Source organism: Lactuca serriola, chromosome 4, assembly GCF_051521515.1.
Source record: "Lactuca serriola cultivar US96UC23 chromosome 4, Lser_US96UC23_V15, whole genome shotgun sequence".
Taxonomy (NCBI): domain Eukaryota; kingdom Viridiplantae; phylum Streptophyta; class Magnoliopsida; order Asterales; family Asteraceae; genus Lactuca; species Lactuca serriola.
This window is the reverse complement of record NC_136411.1, coordinates 229,532,947-229,546,416: the sequence shown is the minus strand read 5'-3', so window position 1 is coordinate 229,546,416 and position 13,470 is coordinate 229,532,947. Positions and strand designations below refer to the sequence as shown.

At 27.9% G+C, this 13,470-nt stretch overlaps 1 protein-coding gene across 1 annotated transcript; it reads right to left on the bottom strand.

The window, feature by feature from the left end:
- Positions 1-10,925: 10,925 nt before the first annotated feature.
- On the bottom strand, positions 10,926-13,470 carry LOC145099224 (protein FAR-RED IMPAIRED RESPONSE 1-like). The gene is made up of 7 exons (XM_079036816.1): positions 13,080-13,470; positions 12,805-12,985; positions 12,497-12,692; positions 12,194-12,318; positions 11,892-12,127; positions 11,749-11,813; positions 10,926-11,546 (listed from the first exon to the last, which is right to left on the bottom strand). The coding sequence occupies exons 1-7, from the start codon at positions 13,468-13,470 to the stop codon at positions 10,926-10,928; spliced, it is 1,815 nt and encodes a 604-aa protein (XP_078892942.1).

Genomic DNA, 13,470 nt, shown 5'->3' with positions numbered 1-13,470 from the left:
GATCATATATATAGAAATAGTAGATCCGACGGATAGTGAAGAAAATATATATATATATATATATATATATATATATATATATATATATATATATATATATATATATAGTGTAATATATATATATATATATATATATATATATATATATATATATATAGTGTAATATATATATATATATATATATATATATATATATATATATATATATATATATATATATATATTACACAATTCAAGCGTTCAGATAAATAAATAACGAATAATTTCTTTACCAATACAGTCCTAAGTATAATCTAAACATATTTTGAATTTTTTTGAAAAAGGCCTTTGACGTTGGTCGGTAAATGTCCGGGTTGAAATTAGGTTAAGTCCAATAGGAATGCACAAGTTGGGCTAGCCCTTGGCTGCCTAACAAAGGTTTCTAATCTAACACATAACTAGAGGTATGCGATATATATATATATATATATATATATATATATATATATATATATATATATATATATATATATATATATATATATATATATATATATAGAGAGAGAGAGAGAGAGAGAGGGTTCAATTGAGAAAAAAAAGTTGAGAATGGGGGAACCATTTTTAGCCAATCATTTAATGAGTTTAGAAAACGCACGGTGACAAACTTATAAATAATCCAAATACATTAATGAGCGGTGGCAAACTTATAAATAATCCAAATACATTAATGAGCGGTGGCAAATTTGTAAATAATCCAAAAACATTAAACCGTAAGGGCACTTGAGTAATTTGATAACACGTCAAATCTCGACAGAAAGCACCATTTCCCTCTTTGATACATTATTACACGAAAACCATTTGCAGAAGAATTGATAAGAAGAAAACCATTTGCAGAAGCATCAAATAACATAAACGAAGAAAAATGTCTTCCGATGAAAACATGAACGAGACCATTTCCTTACTCTTGACAATAAAAGGTAACCATCGGCGTTTTTTCTCGAGTTTTTAACGATTTCAAATCATTTCTAAAATTATCACTTGATTACTTGAAATTTCTCGTAATCTTCGATACTTATTAGTTGATTTAGAACTAAAAACATTGTTTTCACACTGTTCATTCTTCAAAAAAGGTTGTTTACTTCAATTTTTTGTGATACTCGTTGATTCTCGTAACCCTTCTTCGTTATTACATTATTTAATTGAAACTAGTGTGTGAACCCGTGGTGAACCACGGGTCACATAAATTGTTGTTTTTTTGCCACCGTTTTATACAACGATGACCATTACTATGACAGATTATTGATATAAGGACCAAATCTGTAAAAATTTATGCTAGAAGATAAATATTATTATAATTTAATTTGCATTCTATACCGTTTATGTACACAAACCATATTATATTGAAAGAGTATAATGTAATTACAAACTAAAACAAGATAAGAAATTTTAGATTTTACAAAACTTTTGGAGAATTACAAAACTAACATGTAATTTGAGAAGTCAATCACATGGAAAAGTTAACATTTTTATATATAAAAAATAATAAAATGTTTGAAGAGATTGTATGCAGTTACAGTTTAAAAAATTAAAAGAACGACGATGTATGTTAAAAAAATGTGGTAGCAAACTAAGCCCATAATAGCATTATAATTTAAAAAGGAAAAAGAATGGCAATATACTTTTATTTTTTTGGTTGTCTAGATTAGATTAATCTAAGCTTTTATTATTGTATAAGATAATAAAACAAAAAAATTCCATATTTCACTCATTTTGAATCAAATCAATGAAAATAATCATCTTTTTCTATAGAGAACTGATATCAAATCTACTCAAATTCAAACAATATGAATAATGACTTCAAATAAATATATTAGTTGTGAATTACCTAACCAAGTATGTGATTATCATTTTGTTGGGTATTTTAGTAATTTAGACACAAATCTAACACCCCTTTGTTTCTTATGGCGATATTAAAAGTAGCAAGAGGGGTATTTTGGTAATTTTAACAATATTTTGTATGCCCTTTGTTTCTTATGGTGTTATATATATATATATATATATATATATATATATATATATATATATACCATAACTTGTAGCAAACTAAGCCCGTAATAATTTTTGCACAATAAACTACTTGTTTTGATGGATGGAAATTGAAATGCATGATGATATACAATTGATGAATGATATGTGCATGGATTTGTTTAGTTTTTTTTTTGTTGTTAACTTGCATATGCAGCCTTAACTCTGCTTGATTATGGTGTGCTGACAATGTTCAAACTATTAGAAATGCAATCTGGCTCTTACATAGAGAATGATCGCCCATTTTTATGGATTTGTCTTGGTTTGCAGCTACTCTTTCAGTCAAGTGAAGAAAACTGGCCAGGTGAGTTGTTGTAACTTGTCACTATGTTCTGTTAATTGATTGACTGAATATTTGTCTTAATTTTTGTTAACTGAATCAATGATTTATTGTTTGGTGTCTCAGTGAAAGGTCTTGGTTTGATTCCTTGTGTGGTTGAATGTTGATTCTTTCAATGGTTGTATAGTGCCTCATATTGGCTGGAATGCTTTGCAAATTAAAAAAGATTCAGCTATTTTAGATGATATTGCAAACCGCCATGTATATTTTGTCAATTCTTATCGTGTTATGTTTCCTTGGCATTACATACTTCATTCAAGTAGTTGCTTGTCTGTAAGAACAACTAAAGGAGACCAGTATGATTAGAGAGCACATAAAAGACTTTATGGGGTTTATATGCAATTCACTCAAGGTAAATTTACACTTTTGTCCTTGAACTTTTGCAGGTAAAGTAATTGATTTCAGTAATGTTGTATGAGCCATGTAAACTTACTTCAATTTAACAATACAAAAAAACAAAAACCTTAATATTTAAAGGGGTTAAAAGTGTTGTTTTCGTTTTGAATTCATAATGCAAACACTATTAAATTATTTTAAAGCATCTTTAATTTGTTTGAAATGAAGGATGGAATACAATTGATGGAGGATATGTCCGGGGGTTTATAGTTATAGGTTCTCAATTTCATGGCCAATAAATTTTCGTTGTAAGAAGTTCTGAAATAATATATATTAACGATTACTTGTACTTTATCCTTCTTTAAATCCATGAAATTTGTTGGTATTTTTGTGTCTGCAGATTTGGCCATCAAGGTAACAGAGAAACACTAATTTTGCACGATTTCATAAAGAGTGAGAAAAAGTCGCCTCACTTTGTGAGTATGAGAGAGAGAGAGAGAGGAAGAGACTGCATTTGATACCTTAGGAATCACAAATTAAACCCCAATTGATGAAAGTGGAGAAAATTCTAATTTTGCACAAATTCAGAGAAAGAGAGAAAAAAAAGTTGCCTCATTGTGTGCGTATGAGAGACAGGAAGAGATTGATTTGATACCTTAGGAATCGAAAGAATGGGATGTTGGGTAGTTTCCATTGTTGAGGAATTAAGCCGATTTTTTGAGTGGGAACATGATTGAAGAAGTGTTTCAGAAATCACCAATATTTACATATGAGGAAACCATTTTTGTCGATGTTTTTGCCCAAATTCAGAAAGATCAGAGAAACTCCATGCTTAGATTGCTATCTTTGTGTGTATGAGAGAGAGAGAGAGATTGAAATTGACATAGCTTTTGAGTACGAAAAGTTGCAGAGATTAGGAAACGAAGAAAGAGTTGTAGAGTAGAGACTCGGAAACAAATATGGAGAAGTTCTAAGAATTTGGAACGATGGCGATGGGAATATTGGATCGGGCAAGGAAGTTGGAAATTTAGAAGGACAAAAAGAGTGAATGCATACATTAATGTGGTTAAAATTTGAAACGGATGAAGTTTATTGTTCATAATTGAAGGGAAAACACAAAACAGGGACCAAATCTTTAATACCTACAAAATGGTGTGGTTAAAATCTAAAGTGCACAAAAGGCACTGTTTGTAAACGCGATGCCTTTTAATATATAAAGTATAATTTTTGTAAGAATCATCCATTATTGTTTGATATATAAATGATTTTACATCATCTCTTCATTTTTCATCTTTATTCAAAATTATTTTGTAAAAATACAAACATTACTTAACATTTCGCTTATGTTTTCCTAATATTAACTACTTACCGTTACAGAAACAACACCAACAGTGAAGAATACATATAAACGAAAACCAAGAACAAATCAAAAAGGTAAATAAAATATGTTTTGTTTACTTCTGAACAAGAGCAAAACTAATATTCATTTGTGAATATGTATGTTATATTCACATATGAATAGAACATAGCTTGATGCCATACATACATTATTCATATGTGAATACAGCAAGAATCACTTACATATGTTCTATTCATATGTGAATATAACAAAACATAGTCATATTTGAATAAAAAAATATGAATACATATGTTTTATTCAAATATTCATTCGTGAATATGTATGTTATATTCACATATGAATAGAACATATCTTGCTGTCATACATACATTATTAATATGTGAATACAACAAGAATGACTTACATATGTTCTATTCGCATATGAATATAACAAAACATATTCATATGTGAATAAAAAAATATGAATACATATGTTTTATTCAAATATTCATTCATGAATATGTATGTTATATTCACATATGAATAGAACATAGCTTGCCGCCATACATACATTATTCATATGTGAATACAACAAGAATCACTTACATATGTTCTATTCATATGTAAATATAACAAAACATATTCATATGAGAACAAAAAAATATGAATACATATGTTTTATTCAAATATTCATTCGTGAATATGTATGTTATATTCACATATGAATAGAACATAACTTGTTGTCATACATACATTATTCATATGTGAATACAACAAGAATCAATCACATATGTTCTATTCAGATATGAATATAACAAAACACATTCATATGAGAATAAAAAAATATGAATACATATGTTTTATTTAAATATTCATTCGTGAATATGTATGTTATATTCACATATGAATAGAACATAGCTTGATGCCATACATACATTATTCATATGTGAATACAACAAGAATCACTTACATATGTTCTATTCAGATATGAATATAACAAAACATATTCATATGAGAATAAAAAAATATGAATACATATGTTTTATTCAAATATTCATTCGTGAATATATATGTTATATTCACATATGAATAGAACATAACTTGCTGCCATACATACATTATTCAAATGTGAATACAACAAGAATGACTTATATATGTTCTATTCACATATGAATATAACAAAACATATTCATATGTGAATAAAAAAATATGAATACATATGTTTTATTCAAATATTCATTCGTGAATATGTATGTTATATTCACATATGAATAGAACATAACTTGTTGCCATACATACATTATTCAAATGTGAATACAACAAGAATAACTTATATATGTTCTATTCACATATGAATATAACAAAACATATTCATATGTGAATAAAAAAAATATGAATACATATGTTTTATTCAAATATTCATTCAAGAATATCAAACTCATTTATCTTCTACTTACTATTGAATGAAGGTAAGAACACTAACATTTCCGATAAAGATTCACCAACAATGAGAGAAACAAGATCATTGCAGAAGAGGAAAAATGCGAAAGGTACAAAATTCCTATCATATCTAATGTATTCATATATGAATAAAATTGTATATATTAGTTATATTTTTGTAATAAATAAATATTAATAAATCAACGAGCATATATCATATTTATATATCAGTAACTTATTCAAATATTATATGTTTTCATTTCCCAGATAAAAAAGAAACAAAAGTACCAAAGAAAATAAAGCATCAAAGCAGAAAAAGTCCATCAAAAAGGAAAACTCTTGACAAACAACAACTACAAGATTCAGACTCTGATTTTGAAAGTAGTCATCCATCGAAGAAGGCAAAAAAAAGGAGTCACCAACAAAAAAGACAAAAAATAAAACCAATGGTAAAAGAATTTTACTCAATGAAAAACAGATGTTTACTAGAGGCATTACTATCTATAATCCTTGGGATGAGCAAAGAACAAAAAGAATTTGTAAGATCTATTGGTTTTGGAGCTTTGTTAAAAATAAAAATCACAGATATACCACTGAAGTTGGGATTTTATGTTCTTCAAAAATTTGATTCTGAGAGAATGGTGATAGATATTGAAAGAAAGGAACTGAAAGTAACAGCAGATTCTGTTCATGACATGTTGGGCATACCAATTGGTGGAACCAAACTTACACAACTGGATCAATGGCCTAAGGATGATACAAGTTATGATGAATGGAAGCAACAATTTAAAAAAGATTCAATCATCCGACTGAGTGCAATAAAAAATGTTATTGTTTCTACCACACAAGATGATTTCAATTTCAAATTGAACTTCTTAGTTCTTTTTGTCAACACGTTTTGCGAGTCAATATCAATGGGAAGATGCAACCTGTTTCCTTTGAGTTATTTCAAGAAGAACAGATATCAGCAACACAGACTGGTGCAACTATGTTTTGGACTGTCTTGTCAAAAAAAAAACTCATACATACCATACTCAGATACCAACTTCTTTGTTGGACCTTCAACTTTCTTGGTGGTAAGTTATTTTAATGTTTATACTCAATTTTTAATAATATTGATTATTCATAAACTAATAGCAAATATTCATATATGAATAAGAAAAATATATTTGTTCACATGTAATTCTTTACATTACTTATTCATATATGAATAAGTAAAAAATAATATTACTTCTTCATATATGAATATCAATTAGTTATCATTTATGTACTGTTGTTCTATGCTGATGACATCCACTCAGAAGCTTTAACAGTAACACGTAAACGTCCAACAATTTGTTATTGGAGTTCAGAGAAGATTAGATATCGAGAGACATTTGAACAAGAAAAAGGTAGATTTGGACTTTGAGAATTAAACAAATAATTTGTTAATGAACAAGATGAAGGAGATACAGATCTCGAAGACAATGATTATGATAAAGATGAAGATCATTATGTTGAGGTAATTAGTTTGAACATATTAATAATATATGATTACATTAAATTATTATATTAAATTCTAATCATATACTTCTTTTTGTTACATAGGCATATGAATCAAAAATATCAAAAATGCTTAATAGTTTTGAGAGGATGAAGGAAAAATTGAATTCAAAGCTTAATGATGCGATAAAAAAGTTCCCTGAAAAGGAAATTTTAGAATTTTCAAAGAAAAGATGACAAATATGATTGTTGAAGAAAAAACTGAAAGCACAACACTTTTTAATTTTCCAAGTAATGAAACTAGAGTTGAAGGAATCAATTTGACACCAATAATGGGTCAAAAAACAAATGATCAAAAAGAAAATGAAGATAAAGAGGGAAATGGTAAAGAAGACAGTGATAATGATGCAAGTCAACCAGAAGTAGATTATTTTCTTGATTCAAATGAAGCAGAGAATGAAGGAATAAAGAATGATGCAGATAAGAATAAAAAAGAAGGTGAAATTGGAGTAAAAGAGAAAGATGGAAAGAGGAATGAAAATGAGAATGATGAAGAGGAAAAAGATGATCTTGATGAGGAAACAAATAATCATGAAGAGACTATTCAACAAACTGAAAATGAAAATTTGTTGGATAAAGTTGTTGACAACATTGTGGACAATCTCCTTGGAATTGGAATTTCAAGTTTAAATAGTCAATAAGATGAAATCTGGAATCACCCTGAAATGAAAACTAGTTTCGATAATATTGATATAGGTAAATTTTGTCTTACTTTTATTTTAAAAAAATATATAAAAATATTAATACACAATAACAATTTTGTTTGTTAAATTTTGACCAGGGTCACAAATGAGTACAGGTAAAACTAATACTCTTGTAGAAAAGGAAAAATCAGAAGGTGTACATGAACAAGGAACAAAAGTTGAAAAAACAAAGGGAGATGATACATGTAAATGAATGATTTAAAATATATTACAATATTTATATTGATTTTTTTTAATAACATTGTTTATTCATAAGTGAATAATACACTATATAAATGAATAAAAAATAAAAAATATCCATATATGATGTATATGTTTCAGGCAAGGAAAACTCTGAAGATAGAAATAAAGGAGGAATAGAAGCTAAGAACATGAAAGATCGAGGTGAAGATAAACATACAGAAACTGAGAAAGGAAATGCAGAAGATAAAGGTAAATAGTTGAATCACTAATAAATGAATATAATAAGTTTTATTATTCACAAATAAATAACGCAATATAAAAAAAAATATTTCTTTTTCATAAATAATGATATGCATTACTTATTCATAAATGAATACATTACTTATTCACATATGAATTATTTAATCAAAGTTCTTTATCTTTCATGAATGAAAAAGTCAGAATATGAAAGCAAGAAAGGAGAAAAAGCTGACAAGACAAAAGGTAATAAAAGAGGTAACAATTTGGATAAACATTTCAAAATATAAATTCAAATATTATAATTAACTTACAACTATTTATATGATAAATCTCCTGGCATGCAGATACTCATCCATGCTTTAGTCTAGGTCTCAGTCAAGATTCAGATCAAACTTCAAGTAAAAAGTCTAATGAATCTTCACCAAAAAAACCACTTACAAAAAAACAAATAAAAGACGACCATCAGAAGGTTGTTATCAAATTAGCAAAGAAAAATGTTCTTAATCCAAATCCAATCTCTATATCAATTCCTACTGAAGTAGGACCATCAAAGCATGATCTGGATCAACCAAGAGAGAAGAAGCTTGCTGATGCTTTCAAATCACCTTTCAAATGCAGAATAACAGACACAAAACCCAAACTGACACATCAGGAGAGTATTGTTTGTGAATGGTTTTTCAACTTACAAGGCAATACATCATAAGTAACTTTATTTTATATACATTTATATATGATTATTATATAGATAATAATCTATGCCATTTTGATTATATATTTGCAGAGATGTGGTTGTCCAGACAAAATATGGTCAGATAACAGAAAGAGCAATTATGGAAAGTCTATATGCAAACACAGAGATTTTTGGAGAAGTTTTAGACACTTGGTTTGATTTACTTAAACACCAAGAACTGGAAAAGGATTTTGGAAATTCACCATACAGACTCTTCTCGAAAGTTGGAGTTTTTGTAAGTTTATGTTCTAACCTTAATTCCTTCCTTATTGATAAATGAATATTATATTTTTTTACAACTGAAATTCACATATGATTATACAAATATGATGTATTCTTTAACATAATTATATATATTCAACTGAAATTCACATATGATTATATTGGTTACAGACTGCTTATCTAACTTCAACATTGTCTGATGAAAGAAAGTATGAAAAATTCAAGGAGAACTTTCATGACAGTACCAATGGATACAAAAAAATCTTGAACATAAAAGATATTGACATGGTATGTTAATTAAAGTTGTTTTTTTATATATATATTTTATCAACAAAATACTTACCATTATATACATAAAAACAGGTATTCTTTCCAGTTGTTAGAAGTGCTCACATTTTTGTGATTGTCTTCAACTTAAAGAAACCGTCAATTGAAATTCTAGACAATAGTGCAGTTGAGGGGGATTATGAAGGGAATTACGGAGTAATATTGAAACCTTTGGCATGTACCCAATTAACAACAACATAAAATAACCAATTTATTACATATCTAACTTTTATTTTATTTAATGATCAGAAAAAATTGTTTGTGAGATACTTTAAAGAAATAAACCATCCAAGAGCAAATGCAATCTCAAAAGAAAGTATCAAACCCCAACGACTTGAAATGTCATGGAGAATAGTTAAAAACAAAGTTGATTGTGGGGTCTTTGCAATGAGACATATGGAGACCTATATGGGACAACCACTCTCAAAGTGGAAACCAGGTCTTCATAAAGAAAGTGCAATTCAGCAAACTACTTTAGAGAAGCTCAGGCAAAGATATGCACACATAATGCTAACTTCTGAAATTAACATGTTGAAGGCTAAGGTGTTGGATCTTGCTGAAAAATATCAAAAAGTTGAATTCAAAATGCGTACTGATCATGCTACAAGGCTATGCAAACAATTCAAAAAAGGTTAAAAGAATATTGATGATTGCTTGTGAAGATGAAAGAATGTTGAAGTGTGATGCTATAGAATAGTTTGTGTTGAAGATGAATGGATTTGAAGTACATGTAAGATGATTCTGCGAAACAAGTTTTAAATGGTTTGTTAAATGTTATTGAACACCGTTTTAATATTTTGTGAAATGCTTATGAATAACTTTTATTATCTTGTGTTGAATGATTATGTAATAGAAACAACTTCGCTTATTTCTGTCAGTTTTTTATATTTAAATATTTTCAAAGTTTATTTATGTTTATTCATTAATGAATACGAATATGATATATTCATTTATGATTAAATTAGGAGTAATATGTCAGCATAACAAAGTTCATATATGAATATAACAAATTTCAGATATGAATATAACTAACGTATTAGTAGAAACAAGTTTGCTTATTTATGTCATTTTTTTATATTCAAATATTTTCAAACTTTATTTTTATTTATTTATAAATGAATACGAATATGATATATTCATTTATGAATAAGTTTAAATTAATATGTTAGTATAACAAAGTTTAGATATTAACGTAAAAAAGTTCAGATATGAATATTACTTATTTATTAGTATAACAAATTTCACATATTTGTATTCATTTATGAATAATTTACAATATCAATATAACTTATTTTATAGTAATTTAAAAACAAATATCAACATATCAATTTACCATATCAATATAAATGTGTATTATTCATACATGAATATTATTGTTTATTGTTTTTATCTGTATATATTCATAATGAATAAAACCAAAAAACATAAAAAAAAAAAAAACTAAAAACTAAAAAATCCCTAACTATCTTTTGTTGATTTAGCAGCTCCAACTCTTTCTGGACAAGTACGTAAATTGTGTGGAACTCGTTTTCCACATCCTGAACACATTCTATGTTCTTTTTTAGAATTTTCATATGCTACTTCACCTGCACTTGGAATTCTTTTCTTGATTCCAGAACCTTTATTGCTTTGAACTTCAGGAACATGAATATTAATCTCTTCTGGAATAGGAATAGTAACACCCAAAAGCTTGCATACGACTTCACCATCGGTCATGCTTTTCAATCCAGGAGAAATATAATCACTCTCAAATTCCTTCAACAACATTTGTTGTTTCTCAGCAAACAAAGCCAATTTCTTTTTGTCATCTCTTACAATATCCAAACATGGTTCAAAACTATAATATGAATTATTGACTAGCTTTACATTCTCACAATCACCTGAATCGGATTGAACAGAATTAAAACGATAACTTCTTGATATCACATCCTTTCTCCATCTCTTCAAAATGTACCTTTCAGGAATTTCTTTAACACCACATCTCATCATTATTGTAAAAGCATGCCTGCATAAAACACCCATATGCTTAAAATGTTCACAACTACAATTTATTTCTTTCTCTTCAGCTTTTATTTCAACCTGATACAAAAACAAAATTTACACATTTACATTCATATAAGAATACTCATATCAATACTCATATATTCATATATTCATATAATATTCATATATTCATATATGAATATTGATATCATATATGAATATTGATACTCATATATGAATATTCTCATATTCATATATGAATATTATTACATTTTTCATAAAAAACTAGTAAAATTACCTTAAATTCAGTTTTAAAATCACTTTTACTGTTGTTGTGTTGCACAATGTAAACTTCCCAACCATCTTCAATGCCAACATATGAGTATGTACAGAAAAAACATGCTTTATATATTTCATTTTGCACCTCAAAAAATAATGTACTTGTATAAACCTTTAATGCTTGCAGTTCTAGTTCTCGAGGTGTTTGCATTTTATATGATGCTTTCTTTGATGCCTTATCAAGCTCTCGTTGAGTATTCCTTTGCTTTTGAATGGCAGTGTCGTAATTCATCATGAAATTCAAAAGTAAGTTCCCACTTTCTGAGTATGTATTAAAGAATGAATTCATACTCTCTGACCTCGATGTAGTCTTCATCAAACCACGCATTGGAATATCACTAAAATATCCAGGTATCCATGAATCACGTATTGTAAACATGTATTTAAACCATCTTGTGTCTTACAGATTGAATTCCTTCATAAGCAAACCCCACTTCACCTCAAAAACATCAGGTTTCATATTAATGTCCCAAACAAGCTTCGAAAACCTTTTTCTAAAGTCCGTGCTCGTAAATAAATCACCTGATATCTGTATTAAAACAAAAATATTCATAAATGAATAAATAATAATAAGTAAAATAACAATCAATATTCATAAATGAATATACTAATAAGTAATATATTTGAAATATATTAAAATAATACTTTTTTTTCAATTTTTTCATTATATGCCACATACATAATCGGTGCTTTGAATTACGAAACACATTCTTAACAACTTGTTTTATTGCAGCATCTTGATCAGTTAAAACAAGTGTTGGTTCTTTCCCATGAGTTTTAAGAAATGTTTTAAGCAACCAAGAGTAAGACTCAATGCTTTCATTGCTTAGCAACTCATATCCAACAATAACCGATTTGTTATGATGGTCAATAGCAGTAAACGGAACAAAAACCATTCGATACCTAACACACAAAAAAAATGTTCATTAAAGTCAATTTTTGATGTATTAATAAGTGAATATAAAAATATTCATATATGAATAAGCTATAAAAAAAAGTAGATAAAATAACTTACTTGTTTGTTCGGAAAGTCGCATCAAACGAGATAACATCACCAAATTCAGCATAATATGCCTTCTCTATTTCATCAGCCCAAAACATACAGTCCAAAACATCATCTTCACAATTAAAATCAAATGAGTAATTTGGATAATGAGCTCGACGGTCATTCATTGTGTTTACTATCATTTGGGCATCTTTATAACCAATAACCTTGTTGATATATCTCCTTAAATTTTTATAGTCAACTACTTTTGGCTTTACAAACTCATACCCACCTCTCAAACTTGCCCTCAACATATGAGCCATAGTTGGACCTATTTTTGATGTGGAAGCATGCACAATAAACTCTTTTTCTGAATATGACATTTGTCTCGCTTTTTTTTAAATCGATTATCTTCTCAAGTGGATGGTTGTGAAGTTCATCAAACTGAAAAATTTTATAATCTGGAGTTCCATACACAAATTCAAATATAATCTTTGCTTGACAACCAATAGCTCTTGAATTTGAATTTCGTTTCCTCCTAACACCACTTGTACCTAATGTGTCACAAGATTTCTTTTTCTGTTTACCACCACGATTACATATAACATGTTTCTTCTTTATAATCTTGTTATCAAACCTTGACTGTGTGCTCAGTCTAACATCAAAACCACCAATTTCAGCATACTCAGAATACAT

Bases quoted from the DNA above. Each gene is read 5' to 3' on its own strand.
- LOC145099224 (XM_079036816.1), bottom strand. From the start codon at position 13,470: ATGTATTCTGAGTATGCTGAAATTGGTGGTTTTGATGTTAGACTGAGC. The intron at 12,128-12,193 runs GTAAGACACAAG...TGGATATTTTAG, and splicing joins CTTATGAAGGAATTCAATCT to TGATATTCCAATGCGTGGTT. The intron at 11,814-11,891 runs GTACATTATTTT...TTGGCATTGAAG, and splicing joins AGCATTAAAGGTTTATACAA to ATGGTTGGGAAGTTTACATT.